We start from the raw sequence: 20793 nt of genomic DNA, 5'->3' as shown, positions 1-20793 counted from the left end.
TAATCCAGCTGCTGCTGCCTGGAAAATGAGGAGTGGCCTGGACCCTCCCTTCCTGCTGGGGGTGGGCCAACTCTATACCCTCCCCAGGGTCTCTTCCAGTCCCAGCTCTGTGACAATGAGTAGAGCAGCCTTTTCTGAGCCTCAGTTTCCTGATCTGTAAAATGCAGTTAATCCTGGTCCTACCTCCCACCTGGCCTGGTAAATCTGGCTGGAGGAAAGCCTTTGGCAAATCCTAAATTTACAGTGTGAATGACAGTTGTTATTTCTCCTTACTCCTGGAATTTGCCTCTGATTAGAGGCCCCTGGCTCCTGGCTCCTGGCTCCAGTCTGTCGGGCCCTGTTCATGTTTAAATCCTTTGAAGGCTGAAGCCTCCAGGGCAGGACCCCGCTGCTTCCCTCTCCTCATTCCCTGCTGAGAAGGCCATTGGTTCTGAGGCCTAGTGTGACTCTGGAGATTTGAACATGATTCCCAGCCCCGTCTAACTTTGGGCAAACCCCCTGCCCCTCTGAGCCCCAGTCTCCTCATCTCCAAAAGTTGTTCATTTATTCCACAAACACTTATTAAATGTCTACTGTATGCAGCACGCCGAGAAGGTAACAAGTTAGGAAAAGACAGGGCCGTGCCTCAATAGCACCCAGGAGAAGGATACAATGCAGACGCACCCAATGATGTAGAACATTGCAAGATTTGGGTAGTCAAGGCCTGAAGTAGGATTTCTGGGCTTCAAAGCAAATTCCATCGTAGGGGATGGAGAGACAGAAGAGGCCAGTCCAGTCTGAAGCTAGATGGAGTGTGTCCCAAGCTAGTCTCCCCCTTCTCCCCCGACTCCCAGAATTGGGGATAGAAGCAGGGCTACGACGGCCCCACCCCCGCCTCAGCAGGAAGATGGCGGTGCTGAGGAAGGCCTGCCCAGCTCACCTGGGTGCAGTTGCAAAGTCCAGTCCAGCCCACTCCTCTCTAAATACCTTCAACAAGTGGTCGTCCAAGCGCAAGACCTCCAACGAGAGGCTGCCCACTTCCTCCCAGTGAAGCCGGTGCCACTTTGGGACAGCCAATTATTAGGACATTTTTTTTCCTGACATCCAGGCCGAATCGGCCTCTCTAGGCCACTAGGTGGTGCAATGATAGTGTGTTGTATTTAGACTCTTAATGATCCGAGTTCAAATGCCACCTCAGATACTAGCTGTGTGATCCTGGACAAGTCACTTAAGCTCTAAATGAGGCTAATAAAAGCACCCACCTCCCAGGGTTGTAGTGAGGACATTTGTAAAGTGCTGCTTTGGAAACCTTAAGTGCTGGATAAATGCTATAGAATTACAGATTTAGGTTTAGAGCTGGGAAGGCTCTTTCTGCCTTTTGAATGGCCTTCTCACTGCCAGGTGGCAAGAGACAGGGATAGAGCAAAAGAGTGAAGGAGAGACCCTCATGGCACCCATGGGTGCAGGTTCTACAGAGACTCCTGAGGTCCTGGGCCAGCAGCTTTGCCCTTTGTAGATGGATGTCCCAGAACCCAGCCCCAGCCTGTTTACCCTAGTTCCAGCTCTGTGTGTTAATCTATTTTTTTTTTTTTGTGAGGCAATCAGGGTTAAGTGACTTGCCCAGGGTCACACAACTAGTAAGTGTCAAGTGTCTACAGCCGGGATTTAAACTCCCTTTCTGTCTTTGTATTGTATTCTGACTCCAAGGCCAGAGCTCTATCCACTGAGCCACCTAGCTGCCCCTCTGTGCACTATTCTAAAATAGAGTGCTGGGGGGGAGGGGAGGGGGAAGAGGAAGCTTTGGAAGCAGGTGGCATTGGGCAGACTTTTAGTAAATAAGAAAGGAGAGGTAATCTAGGGAGGAAGATGGTCCTAAATCTTGGCAAAAGCATGAGTCGAGGTGCTGGGGCCTCCTGAAGATAAATTAGGGCTGGCCATCAAGGATCAGCTTGCCTAGCCTAGTGTAACCTGGCGTGTGGTCAGAGGTCCTGGATTTGGATTCTGGCTCTTATGACTTACTACCTTTGTGACTTTGGGCAAGTCACTTGGAATCAGGAAGACTTTGGTTCAGATCATGCCTCTGACCCTCCCTATGTGACCCTGTCTGTGCCTCAGTTTCTTCATCTGTAAAACATGGGGGGTTGTACTTGATGGCTTCTAGGATCTATTCCAGCTTTAAATCTTCTCTCATGATTCTATGCACCAGTCCTGCTCATAGTTTCCCCAATGAATGTAAGCTCAGGGATTGAGGATAGGGCAGGGATTATTTCATTTTGGATCCCCATAGCCGTCATCCCATGATTCAAATGAAGTCTCCCAATGACTTGGTGAGGCTGAAACGTGTTTCTTTAGTTATCCTTCTCCTCCCAGGTAGCAAAGAACTAGTTATAGAGCATTCCAGGCAGGCGCACTGCACCCAAATGTCCCTTGCCTGGCCCACCAGGGATCCTTGGTCACGGTGGTAGCTGAGGCATGCTGAGCTAAGCAGAGTGGCTGCTCCTTCCTGCCTTCTCACCGGCTCTGTGGGTCTTGTCATTTCAGGTCCATGCCCTGGCCCTGACCAGCAGATTTGAGGCCGAGATCAAAGCGGAGCAGATGGCCCGAAAACAGGAGGAGGAGGAACGGAAACACCGGAGGGCTCTCTTCAGAGAGCGCCAAGCGGCCTTCTCCCAGTAACCCCTGCCAGGCCAAATGGTGCCGGAGTGTGGTCAGGGGCTTGCCTTGATGTCCACCAGCTGTGCCTTACCAGTTGACCTGGGAGCGATGCCCAGCACCTTGTCCCCCAAGGAGGACCTGTCTCTTTGAATGTCTAGCATCTTTGTCATCCCCAGTTATGATGACCTTTCTTCTTAAACTTCCTATGTTTTGTGCCCAAGAGGTAACTGGTCACCCTAAGACCTGGGGAGACAGAGTAGGGAAGGTCAAAGTCAAGATGGGAGGAGATTAATTTTGTAAAAAGAGAGGAAATAGCCCCTTTCTTACCTACCCACCAGACAAAGTTTCTAGGATTTGCCATTTTCTTTGTGGCTTTTACTTTCCCTCTATCCCCTTCCTTTTAGCCAAGCCTTTCAAAGAGGAAATGTGGTCTTTTGGCCAAAGAAAGGCACCACTCTTCCATTCCCCTGTGTTCCGTTCCCATGTTCAGGCTGATAGCCTTGCACTCAGCGGAGGTATATGCTGTTGGCTTTGTTATAGATTCTTCCATCCTTCTTCCATCACTCCCAAAGGCAAGGTTATTCAGTCATCCTATCCCCTTCTCCCAGAGTTCAAGGCAGGGGAGGGCTCCAAGAGGTGTGGAGCCCATGGTGTTGGAGGGCTGCAGTTCTAAAAGCCCCTCTTCTATTCTGCCACTTGGACAGGTGGTTTTAAATGGATGGAAAGAAACTGCCTGCCCCGGGGACCCTTTTCCCAACACCCTTCACCTCCACACAGTAACATTTTGTCCCATTGCCAATTTGGATTGAAGGCTTCATGCAGGGTGCCTGAAGCTAACCAGCACACCTGGTCATGGTTCTTCAACCTATAATGTACAGACAGATGGGTCTGGCCCACCATCCATGGCAGGTGGCCATTCCAAGACCTCTGTGCCTCAAACCTTCTGGGAGTACTGAGACTTCATAATGGTTTCTTGTCTTCTCCTTTCTGTTCATGGGGGGCAACCCTTTTTCACCCTCAAGAGTTTTTCCCTTTTGACTTTTTTATCAAAAAAAAAATCATGCTGTTAAAACTGGGCATGGAAGAGTAATGGAAAGAAAGGAATTTGTGATAGATTGCAGAATGACAAGAGTACTTGAAGCTCTTTATCAGTAAAAACAGAATGTTTCTAAGGTCACTCTTACTAACTTGATATTTATTAAGATCTGAGGGTTTTTAGATCTCTTTTGTAGCTGTTCTTTTTCCATGAAGTCAGTGTTTTTCAGCCTTCTTAGTTTTTCTTGCCAAATGAGCTATCAAATAAAATGTATGATCTCACTGGCTTGCTTCTACTCGTGGAATGGCTGGGAGGATGAAGGTCAGAAGGACGAATGGGTCAGATTTGGTTGGGCTTAGTCACTTCGATACCCATGGCTTGGTAAACTGCCCAGATACATTCAGTCCTAGAGCCATGACTGAGTGGGCACCACTAGTTCTCTGAAATATGGGAGGCAGGAATAGGCGAACAGAGTTAGAGCCAGAAGAGACAACTCCCCCATTTTTTACAGGTGAGAAAACTGAGTCCCTGAGAGGGGAAGGGGCTTGTCCAATGTCATGCAGACAATAAGTGGCACAGCTGGGAAGGTCATAGTAGTAATAATAACAGTAGTAACAGCTAGTATTCACATAGCACTTTAAGGTTTGTAAGGTGTTTTACAAATATTATCTCATTTATCCTCACAACAACCATGGGAAGTAGGTGTAGTTATTATCCCCATTTTACAGTTGATGAAACTGAGGCAGATGGACGTTAAGTGACCTGTTATTAAGCGTCTCAGGCTGGATTTGAGCTCAGATCTTCCTGACTCCGAGACCAGTGTTTTATCCATTCTCACCTCCAGCATTAGTGTGGGGAACTCTCAATGCTACTCCCAAATTCATTCATTTATTAAGCATTTATTAAGCGCCTACTTTAGCCAGGTACTAGGAATTCAAAGATAAAAACAAAATTGGCCCTTCCCTCAAGCAGTTTGCATTTGATTGGGGGGAACTGGCTTGGACACAGATTTGAACCCAGGTCTTCCTGACTCCAGGCCCAGCACTCTCTCCTAGTGCTAGAGGGACATCAGTAACCTTTGGGTCAAATCATTTTATTGCTGAGAAAACTGAGGCTCAAGGAAGTTAAATGACTTGCTCACAGTCACCCAAGTGACGTGTCTGAAGTGGGATTTGAACCCAGAGCCAATGTCTCTCCACTGTCCTATGGTTGCTTCTCTGATCTTGGGTCATTCAGTGGCTTCCCATTGCTGAGCAGGGCAGTCTGGCTGGGTGAACACTGGGCTTAGGAAGGATCCACCCAGAATAGCCAAAGCTCTTCTCTCAACAGAATTGGGAGCAGGGTTTTTGTCCTGAATACAAGACAAAGTAAACAGTCTGGGCCTGCAGAGAAGAAACAGGAAAATCTACCCAACCTCTGTTCCTGGCTTCCACATCCCTCATTTCTGATGCCTCCCATCAGATGATCTCCAATTGATCTGCATGTGCCTTGTTTGTATGCGGTTCTTGGTGTGCTGCCTCCCCAATTAGATTGTAAGCTCTTCGAGGCCAGGGCCAGTGTCTTTGTATCCACTGTGCCTGACACATAATAAGTGTTTGATAAATACTTGTTTTCTTGACTTGAGAGGTGGGAGCCTATGTGTGTAGAATATTAGATATGCTGTCAAAGGTGTTTACTGTGTCACTTGGGATTTTTTGCGAGGGAAGACTCGCTGAATAAAGTGTTAGAGTGTGTTTGGAAAAGTCTGATGTAAAAACACAAGGCATCAATAAAACAATGTTCCAAATAAAAACAGACCTCAGAAGGTCTGTTCGTATTCTTTGCTGTGATGTGGGTCTGTCACTTCTCATTGGTAAAATGACAGGTTAGACCGGCAGCTCTGTAAAATCCCTGATAATCTAAGCCTCCCTTCAGTGGGCTCTCAGGCCCACATTTGGCTGGGCAGTGGCTGGGAAGGGGCTCAGGAGTCATCAAGAAGGAGGATCCTCTTCCACCGGCTTGTCAGGATTCTCACCAAGGACTCGGGGAACGCCTTGCTGCCTCTAGGATCAGAAACTTTGCTTTTGGCCTTCGAAGCCCTTCAGGGTCTGGCTCCATTCTTCTGCCCAGCCGTTTCCTCTTCACACACTAACCAAACTGCTCTCTTGTTCCAAGTACATAGAATCCCATGTCCCAGGCTGGAGCTGCTGTTTGCTCATAGAATCCTGGCTTCCTTCAAGCACAGCCCACCCAAGACCTTGCCTGGTGCCCCCAGCCGTCGGCCCAATCTCACTCTGAAATTACTTGGTAACGTTTTCTATATACTTTGTATTCACTTACTTGGGTACATGCATCGTCTGTCCCGAAAACAGAATGTAAGGTCCTTGAGGGCAGAATCTCTCAAGTTTTGTATTGCCAGTGCCTGGCAAGTAGTAGACACATAGTGGCAGCTAGGGGGCGCCACAGTGCACAGTGCTGGCCCTGGAGTCGGGAAGACCTGAGTTTAAAGTCTGGTCTCTGACACTTACTAGCCGTGTGAGCCTGGATAAGTCACTTAACCCCCTTTTTCCTCTTTCTCTAACTTTAAAATAATACTACTTATCTCACAGGGTTCTTGTGAAGATCAAATGAGATAATATTTGTAAAACACTTAGCAAGTGCCTGGTACATAGAAGGTGCTAAATAAATTCTTGTTTCCTTTCCTTCCTTCCTCCCTCTCTTCCTTTCCTCCTTTCCTCCCTTCTTTCCTTCCTTTCTTCCTTCCCCTCCTTCTTTCGTTCCTTTCTTCTTGAGAGTAGGGACTGTTTCTGGCATTTATATCTCCAGTGTCTATCAAGGACACATAGTAAGTGCTTGTTCAAATTCTGACCTTGGGCACCTCTGGGCCTCAGTTTCCTTCTCTGTAAAATGAAGGGGATTGGACTACATGGGCCCCAAGATCCCTTCCAGCCCTGCAGCTATAATCCTATGAAGGGCTAGACCTTAAAAAGAGGCTCAGAGGTGCCAGGTCACAGCACCAGTGGAAAATCACTCACTTTAAGGACTATACTTGCAGGTGGGTGGATGAATGAGTAGGAGAAACATTCCTGGGGGAAGGGGGGGGTCAGAGGAATGACCCAAGATAAGGTCATTAACTTTCCATTAGTCACCAGGGTTCAAGTGTCAGCCAGCAGTAGGGAAGAAGGGGAGGGGAGCCTCCAGGGCCCCAAGCACATCCCTCAGCACTTGGCTTGGACAGCCCCCCTCCCCCCAGCACAACTTAATACACCGGCTATTCTGGCATTTTAAATCATGTGTTAAAAATATGCTTTTACTATTTTTATACAGCCAAGTTTTCTCTGCACCAGAAAGCTTTTTTTTTTTTCAAAAATTTGAAAGTCTATAGTCGGCTACTTTAGATTGCAAATTGTTGTGAAATCTCGTGCCAAGAAGGTAATCTCTGATTCAAACTCCCAGTTTTGAGTTATTGGCTGCAAATAGCTTTTGGATTTCTCAGCATCCCTTCCCATCCTGGATTCTGGGAGACAAAAATAGGACTTTTAACAGATAAAAATAACCCCCTATTTTTAGCTTGGAGAGCATGGAACTCCTCTGAACCATCTTTTTCATCTAAAGATGGCTCATATTTTGTTAATGTCATTGAAAATTTCCGAAGGGATGAGGATGAAGAAAGCTATTTTATATCCATTGATTAGGAGGCTGTGTGGCACAGCGAGAAGAGTTTGGAGTGAGACAATCTATGGGTTTATATTGCAGCCCTGCTCTTTCCTCCTTGGGTGACCTTGGGCCAATCCCGCCATCTCTCTTGGCCTCTAAAATGAGGGATGGGGCCTAGCTGGTCTTGGAGGTTCATTGCAGCTTAAATCTCTAAGCCGACAGATCTAGAGATCAATGAGGTCTGAAGCCATTAATGCTAGGGTGGGTCTCAGTCACAGATTTTTGGTTTATAGCAGGGGTTTATAAATAGCATTTCTAGGGCGCTTTAAGGTTAGCAAAGCACTTTCCAAATATTAGCTCATTTGATCCTCACATCAACCCTGGGGCATAGGCACTATCATAATCCTCATTTTACCCATGAGGAAACTAAGGCGGACAGAAGCTAAGTGACTTGCCTAGGGTCACCACAACCAGTGTCTGAGGTCACATTTGAACTTGTCTTCCTGGGTTCAATGCTCCCTGCACTGTGGCGCCACCTAGTGGCCTCCTAAGGTTCTTAACCTTTTTGGTGTCATGGACCCTTTAGGAATCTGATGAAACCTCTGGGGTGGACTTGTTCTCCGATTATTCTCATTATTCTGTTTTTAAATGGATAAAACAAAATACAGAGGGCTACAAAGGAACTATACTGAATTTTACTCTCTTATTCTTTTTTTTTTTTTTTTTTTTTGCAATTGGGGTTAAGTGACTTGCCCAGGGTCACACAGCTAGTAAGTGCCAAGTGTTTGGTCTGAAGCCACATTTGAACTCAGGTCATCCTGACTTCAGGGCCTAGCTGCCCCTTCTTTTATTCTTAATTATGCTGAATTACACAGTTATACTGAAATGCAGTCATCAAGATGTTTAAAAATCAAGTACCTAATAGGGGCAGCTAAGAAGTGCAGTGGATAGAGCACCGGCCCTGGAGTCAGGAGGACCTGAGCTCAAATCCGGCCTCAGACACTTGACACTTACTAGCTGTGTGACCCTGGACAAGTCACTTAACCCCAATTGCCTTGAAAAAAGAAAAGAAAAAGAATCATGCATATTGACTCTGAAGGGACCTTTGAGAGTGACTCTTTGAACTCACAGGTGAAGTAAGGGAGGACCAGGGAGGGAGGAGTCGCTCCATTACATATAACCTTGAGGGCAGGGGCTTGCCTCATTTTTGTCTTTAGTTTTGTCCAACTCCTGACGATGCCTGGTACATGAGAACCGCTGAATAACTGGTCTTTGAGAGGCTGGTTAATTGGCTAAGACCCCACAGGTAGTAAGTGGCCTGAATTCTCTGATTCCAAATCCAGCCCTTTCCACTTTAGCATAAGTGAGGCTTAACTAGAGAATCTCTGCTTGTTCTCTTAATGTGTATGGGAGGGGGCAGGGCAGGCTTGTTAGAAAGCTCCTTTGGTCCATGGAAAGACTGTGCAGCAGTGATGGTGCCATTTGCCTCCAACATGATTCCTCCAGACTCTAGCCATAGGATGTGAAGTCCCCTGGGGCCAATAGCTTCGTGCCTTTAAACCTCAGTTTCTTAACCTGGGGTCCCTGGACTGGGTGGGTGGGTTGGTTCTTTAAATATTCTGATCACTACCTTTCAATGTAACTGGTTTCCTTTGCATTCCTGTGTCTTTTATTCTAGGTCTTTAATGGCATAAATCTGAGAAGGAGTAGATGCCGCTCACCAGAGTGATGGCCAAAGGGGTCCAGGACCCAAATAAGGTGAAGTCCAAACCTAGGGTAGTGAGCAAGAAATAGATAAGGAAGAAGGGCCTGTGATAAAGGCCTGTTGACAAGCAATCCCTTCCCCATCCCCATCCCCATCCCCATCACTGGCCAGCAGCCGAGGAATCCTGCCCTTTAACCCTTCCTGTGCCCTGGCAAAGAAAAAGCCCATCCTGTTTAAAGCAGTTCCTGTCATCGAGTAAAGACCCAATAAGGCCCAATAGGCTGGCCAGTGTCTGGCTTTTAAAAAATTAAAATGCTATTTTGTTTCACAGAAAAAAAAGTTAAAAGTTAAAGCAGATCATTTGGTAGATATAGTGTTTGAAAGAGCAGAAGATCTGACTTCAAATCCTGCTTCTGCTACTTAGCACCTGGGTGACCTTGGGTAAGTCACTGTCCCTCCCTGAGCCTCCACTTAGTCATTTATAAAATGAGGCTGTTGAGGTAAATGGCCTCTGAAGTCCTGTCCAGCTTTAAATATACGATCCCACAGTAGCAGCACCCGATCTGGGGTCATTCTGCCAACCCCTGCAGGCAGGCGGGTCTCAGAGGGCAGTTGTTACATTTCCCCTCAGGATGATACAAGTAGCTCTGAGGGGTCAGAGATGGTTTTCCAGTGGTTTAATTCATGAGCCCCCACTAGTGTGCTTCCTCCAATATTGATCTATTGTTATCAATTAGTCATCCAAATTTAATTAGCTTCTAGAAAGGAATATTTATGAAGGTAGTATAGTAACATATTCAATTCAAATCAATTTGAGGCAGCTAGGTGGTGCAGTAGATAGAGTACCGGCCCTGAAGTCAGGAGGACCTGAGTTCAAATCCAGCCTCAGACCAAACACTTGACACTTCCTAGCTGTGTGACCCTGGGCAAGTCACTTAACCCCAACTGCCTAAAAAAAAAATTCAAATCAATTTGTTCAATTCGACAAGTATTAATAAGTACCTACTAAGTGCCTGGCACTCTACTTAGAATGGGTAATACAAAGACAGGAAACAGCCTGGGTATAAAGAGACCTAGGATGTTTTGCAATAATTTATATTCTGAGTTTATAAATATAACTGAGTTTATAAATGTGAACTTTCTGTGAATGGCCCAAATTTGTACAGAGCTTTTAGGATCTTTCTGTATATTATCTCATTTGATCCTCAGAACAACACTGTGATGTAAGTGCTATTGTTATCTGTATTTTCCAAGTGAGGTTCCTAGGAACATAGACTTAGAGCTGGAAGGAACCTTAGGCATTCGTGCAGTCCAATCCTCTCATTTATAGATTAGGAAACTGAGGCACAGAGAAATAAGTGACTTTCTTAGGATCACCCAGCTAGCAAGTTTCATAGCTCACACATGCATAGTTTTCAAGTTTGACAAAGCGCTTTATGTATATTTTCTTACATAAACTCTCACTTCAACCCTATGAGGTAGGAGCTATTTTTTCTTTTTAGCCAGACCTGTGGTTTTACAGATAGAGGAAACTCCCAGTGAGAAAACTCCTTCTGTCAACGTAGATCAATAATTCATCAGCATCTTGTGACCTCTGGTGCCTTGGGGTATTGAGAAGTTAAGTGACTTGCCCAGGGTCACACAGCCGGTAAGTGTCGGAGGCAGGACTCAAACCCAGGTCCCTGTCTACCGCACCAAGCTTCCCCCACCTGCCATTCTGTAGCACGGCCATCATGGTACTCATGGATGTCTGAGGCTCTCTCGATAGCATCAGCAATTCAGGGAAGCAAAGAAAATGGCAGGTTCCCATTGGGACCTGTTTGAAAATAATTATCCAGCTCTTAGTGGATAGTCTTAGTAAGACTTCCTCATTCAGTGAATGTGTGGATCTGGGCACTGCCTCCTATTGTTACCTCTCTCTCTTTGTATATATGACCTTGAATGGAAGTTATGAGAGAATAAAAACCATCTTATGTCTCTTTATACCCAGACTGTTCCCTGTCTGTCTTTGCCCGTCCCAGGGAGGTACCTGGCACGTAGTAGGTGTTTATGACATGCCTGTTGCACTGAATGAAATGATGCCTGGCACATAGTAGGTAGTCAACAAATGCTTTGAAAAGGAAGGAGTTGGGTCAGAAATGGGATCTGTGATTTTACTGATCTGTCAATGAAAGTCCTATCCTCCCAGCTACATATAATCCTGCAGGGCTTCCTGCAGCGTTATGGGGTGAGGGGATTTGTCCAGGGTCACCAGGGGTGACGGCACAGCCGCCTTCAAGTATTGGAAGAGCTGCCAAGTGGGAGGAGCACCAGGCTTCTTGTGTTTGGCTCCAGAGGACTGAATCTAGCCCCAGCAATGGGGAGGAGGCGCAGAGACACAGATGTAGGGTTGATGTCCATCAGGGAACAGTTCCTGCCCATTGGAGCCATCCTGAAAGGGCAGCCAGTAGGGAGGGCGGTGGAGAATGATGGGTTCCCCCTCCCTGAGGAGACTCCAGGGTCAGCTCTCCAGCCTTGATGAGACAGCAGAGAAGGACCTGAAGGATGTGTGTGTGTGTGTGTGTGTGTGTGTGTGTGATGTTGGATCTAAATGATTTTATATTTATCTGTGCACTTTCTCATCTGACCCCCACGCCCACCCCATGACGGCAGTGTGGAGGCTACTCAGCACCTGTTACACTGGATTACAAGCTTTCCTGTCCTCCTCATCACAAGGGCCCTGGCTGAGCCTCAGCCCTGAGGAGGATTCATGGAATCAGCTGAATGAGTGAATTAATGATGGGGCAGCTGGAGTTCTTGGGGCAGGGACAATAATGAAATCAACAGCATCTGTCCATAGAAGGGAGATTGAGGCGTACAGCCACTGACCAAGACCCAGCCTGGGGTAGCGAATGGAAAGAATCCTGGAACGATAGTCAGAGGACTTGAGTTCAAATCTGAGCTCTCCTGCTTTGAGAGGTCAGGTAGGTTACCTTAGCTAAGGTAAGGCTGAGAATTCAAGAGAGAAGAGTATGGTGACCCAAGAATGGGTCAGACTTGGGAAGGACCCAGGAATCAACCAGGCTAGGCAGTGGGTCAGGTGGATGGATTGGGTGTGAGAAGGGAAGACATTATGGCCCAGAGGGGAAAGAGAGGAAAGGTGGGATTGCCAGTGGAGATTTCCCTGAGATACCTTTGTCACGTTAAGGTTCTAGAAGACAGTTTGTCCAGAGAGCAGCCTAACTGCCTCAGCATTGCCCCCACCCTCCAAGGCCCGCTGTTAGCCAGCATATTTAAAGAGAACAGACACAGGGAAAGCTGCTGGCATATTTTGGGGAGATCCACCAAGATCCTTTGCAGGTTATTTGAGGGCAAAGATGCACCAAGGGTAGTCCTGGTGAGGTTATGAGGAGGTAGCCCAAGAAGATTTGTCCTTAGCAGGGATGCTAAACAAAGACCAGATATTTTGTTACTGGCGGCTATACCTAATAAAGTAGATAATTTAAACCAGAGGCTCTAAGGGGCAGGTCAAATAGACCCTCTGGCTTCACCTGATTCTTCGGTTATTGCCCTGATGTTTATTTGCATGTGAGCCAAGAGCATTAGAAGGGCTGGGTCCAAAGAGCTGTTCTGCAGCTCTATTGCTTAGAGTCAGGCGTATTTTGAGGGGATTCAGACTAACAATTAGAGACTTGACAGAGGTTAAAAAGGATTTTCTAACCCCAAGTCATAGAGTTGACTGGTGCCAGGAGGACCAGAGGGAAAGTCAGAAGAGCAGACAATCCTAGGCAGGGTTTCTGTTGGGTGTCTGCTTGGGCCGCTGTCGTGCCCCTAGGCTACATGAACTAAGAGCATCTATTGTTGTTCCTTCATGTCCAACTCTTCTTGACCCCATGAACCAAGCACACCGATCTCTTCTGTCCTCCACTACCAATCAGTCTGTCCCAGTTCATGTTTGTTGTTTCCATGACTCTATCTATCTCATCCTCTACCATCCCCTTTTCCTTTTTCCTTCAATCGTTCCCGACATCAAGGTCTTTTCCAATGAGTCCTGTCTTCTCATTACATGACCAAAGTATTTAAGCGTCAGCTTCAATATTTGACCTTCCAATGAATAGCTTGATTTAATTTCTTTAAGAATTAACTGATTTGATCTCTTTACTGTCCAAGGGACTTTCAGAAGACTTCTCTAGCACCACAATTTGAAAGTGTTGATTCTATGGTGCACAGCTTTCCTTACAGTTCAATTCTTATGGCCATACTTTGGTACTGGAAAAACCATAGCTTTTACTATCCAGACCTTTATAGGCCAGGTGACCAGGTGATGTCTCTGCTTTTTAGTACACCATTCAGATTTACCAGAATTTTCCTCCCAAGGAGCAAGCATCTCTTAATTTCATGGCTACAGTCACCATCTGCAATGATCCTTGAGACCAAGAATAGAAAATCTGACACTGCTTCCATTTCTTCTCCCTCTATTTGCCAAGAAGTGATAGGACCAGTTGCCAAGACCTTAGGGTTTTTTTTTTTATGTTAAGCTTCAAGCCAGCTTTTACACTCTCCTCTTTCACCCTCATCAGGAGGCTTCTTAATTCCTCTTCACTTTCTGCCATTAGAGTGGCATCATCTGCATATCTGAGATTGTTGACATTTCTCCCCGTAACCTTAATTCTGGCTTTTGATTCATTCAGCCTGGCATTTCACATGATGTACTGTGCATATAGTTAAATAAGGCGACAATATTCAACCTTGTCATACCCCTTTTCCAATCTGAAACCAATCAGTTGTTCCATGTTTGGCTCTAAATGTTGCTTTTCGGTCCATATACTGGTTCCTTGGGAGACAAGTAAGATGATCTGGTCCTCCCATCTCTTTGAGGACTTGCCATATTTTATTGTGATCCACACAAAGGCTTTAGTGAAGTCAATGAAGCAGAAGTTAGTGTTTTTCTGGAACTCCCTTGCTTTCTCCACAATCCAGTGAATGTTGGCAATTTGGTCTCTAGTTTCTCTGCCTCTTTGAAAACCAGCCTGCTGTTCTAGTAATTCCTGGTTCATACATTGCTGAAGCCTAGTTTGCAGAATCTTAAGCATAACTTGCTGGTTTGTGAAGTGACCACAATTGTTTAGTAATTGGAACATTCTTCAGCATTGTCCTTCTTTAGGACTGGGATGTGAACTGATCTTTTTCAATCCAATAGCCACTGCTGTGTTTTCCAAATTTGCTAGCATATTGAGTAGAACATTCTAACAGCATCATCTTTTAGGGTTTTAAACAGCCCAGCTGGAATTTTATCACCTCCACCAGCCTCATTGTTAGCAATGCTTCCTAAGGTCCACTTGACTTCATTCTCCAGGATGTCTGGCTCTAGATCAGTAACCAAACCATCCTGGTTACCCTTTTGTGTATTCTTGCCACCTCCTCTTCATCTCTTCTGCTTCTGTTAAATCCCTACCATTTTTGTCTTTTATCATGCCCATTTTTGCATGAAACTTTTTCTCAGTATCTCTAATTTTCTTGAAGAGATCTCTTGTCTTTCCTATTCTATTGTTTTCTTTTATTCTTTGTATCGTTCTTCTAAGAAAACCTTCTTATCTCTCCTTGCTATTCTCTGGAATTCTACATTCAGTTGGGTGTATCTTTCCCTTTCTCCTTTGCCTTTCTCTTTCCTTCTTTCCTCAGCTATTTGTAAAGCCTCATCAGACTGCCGTTTTGCTTTTTTGCTCTTCTTTTTCTCTGGGATGTTTTTTGTTGCTGCCTCCTCTACAGTATTGAGAACCTCTGGTCATGGTTCTTCAGGTATTCTTTCTACCAGATCTAGTCCCTTAAACCTATGCATCACTTCTACTTCATGTTCATAAGGGATGTTATTTAGGTCATACCTACATGTTCTGATACTTGGCAGAGATACTAGAGTGGTTTGCCATTTCCTTCTCCAGTTCATTTTACAGATGACTAATTGAAGCAAACAGGGTTAAGTGACTTGTCCAGGGTCACACAGCTAGTTAGTGTCAGAGGCTGGATTTGAACTCAGATCTTCCTGATTCCAGGCTCACTGTGCCACCTCGATGCCCTAAGAGCATTTTAGCCTCCTAGGTGATGAAAAGGCTCACCAGCAGTTGTACCCCAGGAGGTGATAGCACAGAGCAGCAGATGGCCCAGAGAGGCTAAATGCCAGCAGATGGTAGCAGAGGACAGCTCAGTGATGACTCCCACTGGAGACCAGAGGAGATGCCCAGCAGAGATGATGGAATGTCTGGCAAAGAACAGCACAGCGACATCACCAGAAGACATTGGTGACGACTTGCTCCAGCCACAGATGTTCCCTTTGTGTTTGTGTGTGCACTCTTCATCTGTGTTTCTTAGACAAACAATGTCCTACGTCTGTGCTACTCAATGCATGGGGTGCAGTAACCTGCATCACAGAGGTATGCACTATTAGTATGAGGAAGGGAGAGATCTTTTTTTAATTATTTAATTCGCTACACTTAAATGTCCTTTGCTATGAACTAATGTAACCTTTCTGGCTAGCTTAGCAAAAAAAATAAACACATCGTTGATGGTCTACAAGTTGTGGTTTGGAGTTGGTATTCACCCATCCTTGAGCTTGGGATAGCATTCTGAAGGTCCATGAGTGGAGAGGGTCCTGGGTGCTACAAGAGGTGCTCTGGAACCAGCTCAAACTGGCCCTTGAGAAATGATTGTTCAGGTTTCAGTGTGAGTGTTTACACGTTGGAAATCAACAGTCACTACAAATCAGGGCTTGATTTATTGTTTTATTGATTGTCTACACTTAAGAAAGTTAAAACGTCTATAATACACATTAAACTTAAAAGTGTGTCATGCACGCATTTTTTTCCCCAGAACGTCAGCTGTTAAACATTTATTAGCATACCCCTGGTGCTATGTAGGAAATGCAGAGGCTGGACATCTAGGCAAAGCAGTGGCACCAGAAAGCAGGCAAGCAGAGAATGGATAAACGCTAGGGGTTGAGCAATAGCAGAGAAGTAAAGGCTAGACTCAGTGAGAAAAGCAGATGCAAGACGCTGGGTACAAGCAGTCCCGAATGAGTGAGCTCCCCATCACTGGAAGTGTCAGAGCAGTGGCTTGATGACCATCTTGTGGTTTTGTACCTCTCGGGGATCAGGAAGATTGTAGAAAGGATTCTTGCATGGGGCAAGACTTTTGAAAAGTTCAATTTTATTGGATTTTCAGTTCAAAATTCTCTTATTCTCTCCTCCCTTCCCCCACCAATTAAGAAGGCAAGAAGAACAAAGCCTATTATAAATATGTATAGTCACGCAAAACAAATGTCCAAATTTGCCATGTCCATAAAAAAAGAAACAGAGAATAAAAAAAATGCTTCCATTTGCACCCTGAACCCATCTGTGCTCTATCTGGAGGCAGGTACCATGTTTTGTCATGAGTCCTTTAGAACTGTGTTGGGTCACTGTGATAATCAATCACTAACTCTTTCATATTTGATTATCTTGTAATATCTCCGAGTTATTTTAATTTGCATTTCTCTATTTATTAGTGACAGCATTTTTTCACATGCCTATTGATAGCTTGGATTTCTTCCTCTGGAAGCTGCCTATTCATATCCTTTGATCAATTGGAGAATGACTCTTATTCTTGAAAAATTGACTCAGTTCCCTTTATATTTTAGCAATGAGACCTTGATGCAAAGTTGTTGTTTTTTCCAGTTTCCTGCTTTTCTTTTAATTTATCCCGGTGACTTCTAAGGTCCTTGTCAGCCTTAAGATGCTTTGACTCTTTGACTACTAGGTGTCGGTAATGAAGCTTAAATGGTATTACTCAATCAATTACTGAGCCTGGCCAATTAATTGAAAACCATCCCCGTCTTCACTTCCTGTTCTTTCAACCTTATCCTCCTCAACCCTGCCCCACCTGAGAGTGCCCCATCAAACCCCAGCCACCCTCCGCTGTGCCCTCTGGAATTTTCATTCCACAGTGAACAAACGTCCTTCATTCTAGACTTCTTCCTGTCAGACTCACTGCATTTACTAACCCTGCTACTAACTGAAACATGGCTCCCCTGAGACTTCCAATCCCTCAAGCTCTCAGTACTTGCTCAGGCCATTAGCCAGGTTCTTTTTTTGTATGAGGCAATTGGGGTTAAGTGACTTACCCAGAGTCACACAGCTGGTAAGTGCCAAGTGTCTGAGGCTGAATTGGAACTCAGGTCCTCCTGACTCCAGGGCCAATGTTCTACCCACTGCACCACCTAGCTGCCCCACCATTAGCCTTGTTCTGACTGTACTTTTCTCTTTCCAATCTCAACCCTATCATTGGCTGTTTCAATTCTACACTCTTTTCTGCCCTCAGATCCCTTGGCCTTTCATCCTATTGATGTGAATCTCTTGCCAAACCTCAGCTCTGGCACACTCCGAGCAGATACCTTCTCTACTCCTACATTCAGGTGCTAAATGGAGCTGGAGAAAGTTACACACCTTCGTGGAAGGAGAACATTCTAAATTCATGCTGTCCAACTTAGACTAGGTCCTCACTGCAGCAAGGCAGACCTTTCATTTCTTCCTAATCAATTCCCTATCTCACTGCCCACAAAAGATATTCTGGATCTTCGCTTCTCAAGCCTCTTGTGCCTTCCATCCCCCTCAGCTCATGATCTCACTTATTACTGGGCTGAGAAAACTGAGCCCCTTCTGAGTGAGCTCCTACTTCCCTCATTCGCTTCATTTCAACATTCCTTGACATCACTGTCCGCCATCACATTCTTCCCCAAAATTCCTAACAATGGAGTGGTCCTTCTCTTTGCCAAAGTCCACCCCTCTGTAGGGTCAATTGATCTCATCTGTTCCCATCTTCTCCAGCAGATTAGAATGTCAATCTATTTTCTAACCTTCAACTTCTCCCTATATAGCAACTCCTTCCCCATTTCCTTTGAACATATCCAAGTCTCCTCCATCCTTCACTTTACCTCCGTTAATTAGCCAGGCATGAGAGTGCCTACTTCTGAAGAGGCTAACACTGATGGATCTCTTGAGCTCAGAAGATGTGAGCTGGGGCAGCTAGATGGCGCAGTGGATAGAGCACCGGCCCTGGAGTCAGGAGGACCTGAGTTCAAATCCGGCCTCAGACACATGATACTCACTAGCTGTGTGACCCTGGGCAAGTCACTTAACCCCAGTTGCCTGGCCAAAAATAAATAAATAAAAACAAACAAAAAAAGAAGAAGAAGAAGATTTGAGCTGTAGTAGATCTAAAGCCAAGCAGATTCCTGTGCATTAGTATGGTGAATCCTGGGAAGTGAGGAGTCCCTGGGCTGCCGAAGAAGGGGTAAGCTGAGTCAGATCAGAGCTTCCATTCCACTTAGCGGTGATTGACATATGAGTGGCCACTGCACTTCCAACCTGGGGCAGATGGGGAGACTCAGTATCAAATGAAAACAAAAAAAAAAACTTCAATAGATCCTACCATCTCTTCAAACTATCCTCCTGTATCTCTCCTTTCTTTCTCAGTTAAACTCCTAGAAAAAGCTATCTATACTTGCTATCTTCACCTCCTCTCTTTTCATTCCTTCTTAGCCCTTTGCAATCTAACTTCTAACCACAAGTGAAATGATTCTCTCTTCATTGACCAATGATCTCTTAATTACCAACTCTGATCATCTTTCTCTCAAGCCTAAGCCTTGTCACCCTCTCTGCTGAATTTGACCTTACTCACCACCCTTTCCTCCTGGATACTCTGTCCCCTCTGAGGTTGCGTGCCACTACTCCCTCTCGGTTCTCCTCTGACCTTTCTGACCACTCCTCTGTTGATTCATCATCCATATCATACCCCCTGACATCCCCCAAAGTTCTGTCCTTGGTTTTCTTCTCTCTTTAAAGACTCTCGGTAACATTATCAACTGCCATGGGTTTGGTCATCACCTCTGAACAGATGACTCCCAGGTCCATATATGCAGGTCCTTTGAGCTTCAGACTCACATCACCAAGTGCTTATTGGACATTTCCAACTGGATATCCCATAGGAATCTCAAATTCAACATGTCAAAACTGAACTCATTATCTTTCACCACAAAACCTCTTCTTCCAAACTTCTCTATCTTTGTCAAAGGCATCACCACCTTTACAATCTCCCAGGTTTGGTCTGCCTTTTTTTTTTTTTTTTGCACTGTTTGCTCACGTTCCCAGCCAATTACTTGAGTTTTAAAATTTTTGTTAAGGTAGAGGTCTGCTTCCAGTGTGGAGGATGGACTGATCCAAGCTTTGGGGGTTTTGTGTAGCTGTTTTCAGAGATACTTCTAGGGATCTGTAAATTTTCAGTTTTTCCAAGGTGGTATGATCAAGGGAGAGGTGTTTTCTCCTTTCCTGGCCTGTGCTCTGGTCTTTGAGAGACCACAAGCACTCTTTCCTGCCTTGGAACTGTGAGGAGGATTTCTTCTCCATCACGCCAGTGCTCCTCCTCACCCTAGGACTGGGACCCAGATCCAAGCACAGGCAAAGCAAGGGAATCCTGCCTCAACACCAGCAAATAGATCCCTGCACTCTCCCTCTGATCAGCCACTCAATTCCCCCTCAGTCTGTGGTCTGAGAGCTCCGGAAGCAGCCTCCACTCTAGAGTAGTGCTGGGACTGGGCCTGAGACCGAGCTCCTCTCTCACTGTGGTCTGACAGACCTTTCCTACTGATCTTCTAAGTTGTCTTTGGTGTTTGTGGGTTGAGAAGTCTGGAAACTACCTCAGCTCCCCTTGATTCAATCCCCTGAGGACTGTTCCAGATTCTCTGAGGCCCAGTCTTTGCTGTGTGGCCCATGTTGAACTGTGTTCTTCTCCCGGCCCGGCACAAGAAACCTTTCCAATCAACCATCCAGGTTGTCTTGGGCTAGAAATTTGTTTCACTCTGTCTTTTTGTGGGTTCTGCTGTTCTAGAATTTGTTTAGAGACATTTTTACAGGTATTTGGAGGTATTTGGGGGAGAGCTCAAGCAAGTCACTGCTTTTACTCCGCCATCTTGGCTCCGCCCCGTCTCCAGTCTCCCAGGTTTGTAACGTTGGTGTTATCCTGGGCTCTTCACTCTCTCTCAGCCCATACATCCAACCAGGGGCCAAATCTCACTGTTTCCACCTTCGAGGCTCTTGCACTCCTTCTTAACCTAAGTTCAGGCCCTCATCACCTCTTGCTTAGATTATTGCAACATTCTCCTTACCAATTCCCTTGGGTTCTCTCATTACTCCAGTCCACCTTACAGAGGACCACCAAGGTGATTTTCCTTAAGGGCAGATCTGACCATTTCATCCCCCAACTCAGACCAATCTAGTAGCTCCCCATTGCCTATAGAGTAAATATATATATAGAAAATATATAGTTCTATAGCCTATAGACGTCCTTCGTTTATCTTTTAAAACTCTTTACTTCTTGGGCTCAGCAGATCTTCCCAGCCTCACTGGTCATTACTCTCCTTCCCACATGCTACTATCCAGCCAAAATGCCCTTCTCTTTGTTCCTTACAGAACACTCCATCTCTCGTCACCATATCTTTGTATTAGCCATCACTTATGCCTTCCCCCTCACCTCCACCTCCTAGTGTCCCTTTTTCCCATTAAGATGCAGCTCAAACAAACAACTCTGAGGTACCACCCCCACACCCATCAGATTGGCAAAGATGACAAGTGCTGGAGGGGCTGTGGGAAAACAAGTACATTAATACACTGTTGGTGGAGCTGTGAACTGGTCTAGTCATTCTGGAAAACAATTTGGAACCATGCTCATTAAATTGTGCATACTCTTTAATAGATATATTAGGCCTATTATGCCCAAA

General features: G+C 45.5%; 1 protein-coding gene across 2 annotated transcripts in view; it reads left to right on the top strand.

Annotated features, from left to right (window-relative positions):
• Window positions 1–4338, top strand: part of EFHD1 (EF-hand domain family member D1) — a 49660-nt gene extending 45322 nt beyond the window's left edge. For both annotated transcript variants that reach the window (XM_027875315.1, XM_027875314.1), the window contains one exon: window positions 2521–4338. In XM_027875315.1, coding sequence (XP_027731116.1) covers window positions 2521–2655 — 135 coding nt within the window. In that variant the 3' untranslated portion in view covers window positions 2656–4338. The remainder of the gene's footprint in view (window positions 1–2520) is intronic.
• The last annotated feature ends 16455 nt before the right edge of the window (window positions 4339–20793 follow it).

This window comes from Vombatus ursinus, unplaced genomic scaffold, assembly GCF_900497805.2.
Source record: "Vombatus ursinus unplaced genomic scaffold, bare-nosed wombat genome assembly UNPS02014808.1, whole genome shotgun sequence".
NCBI lineage: Eukaryota > Metazoa > Chordata > Mammalia > Diprotodontia > Vombatidae > Vombatus > Vombatus ursinus.
Note: the sequence above shows the minus strand (reverse complement) of the source record. Positions and strands in the feature narration are given on the sequence as shown.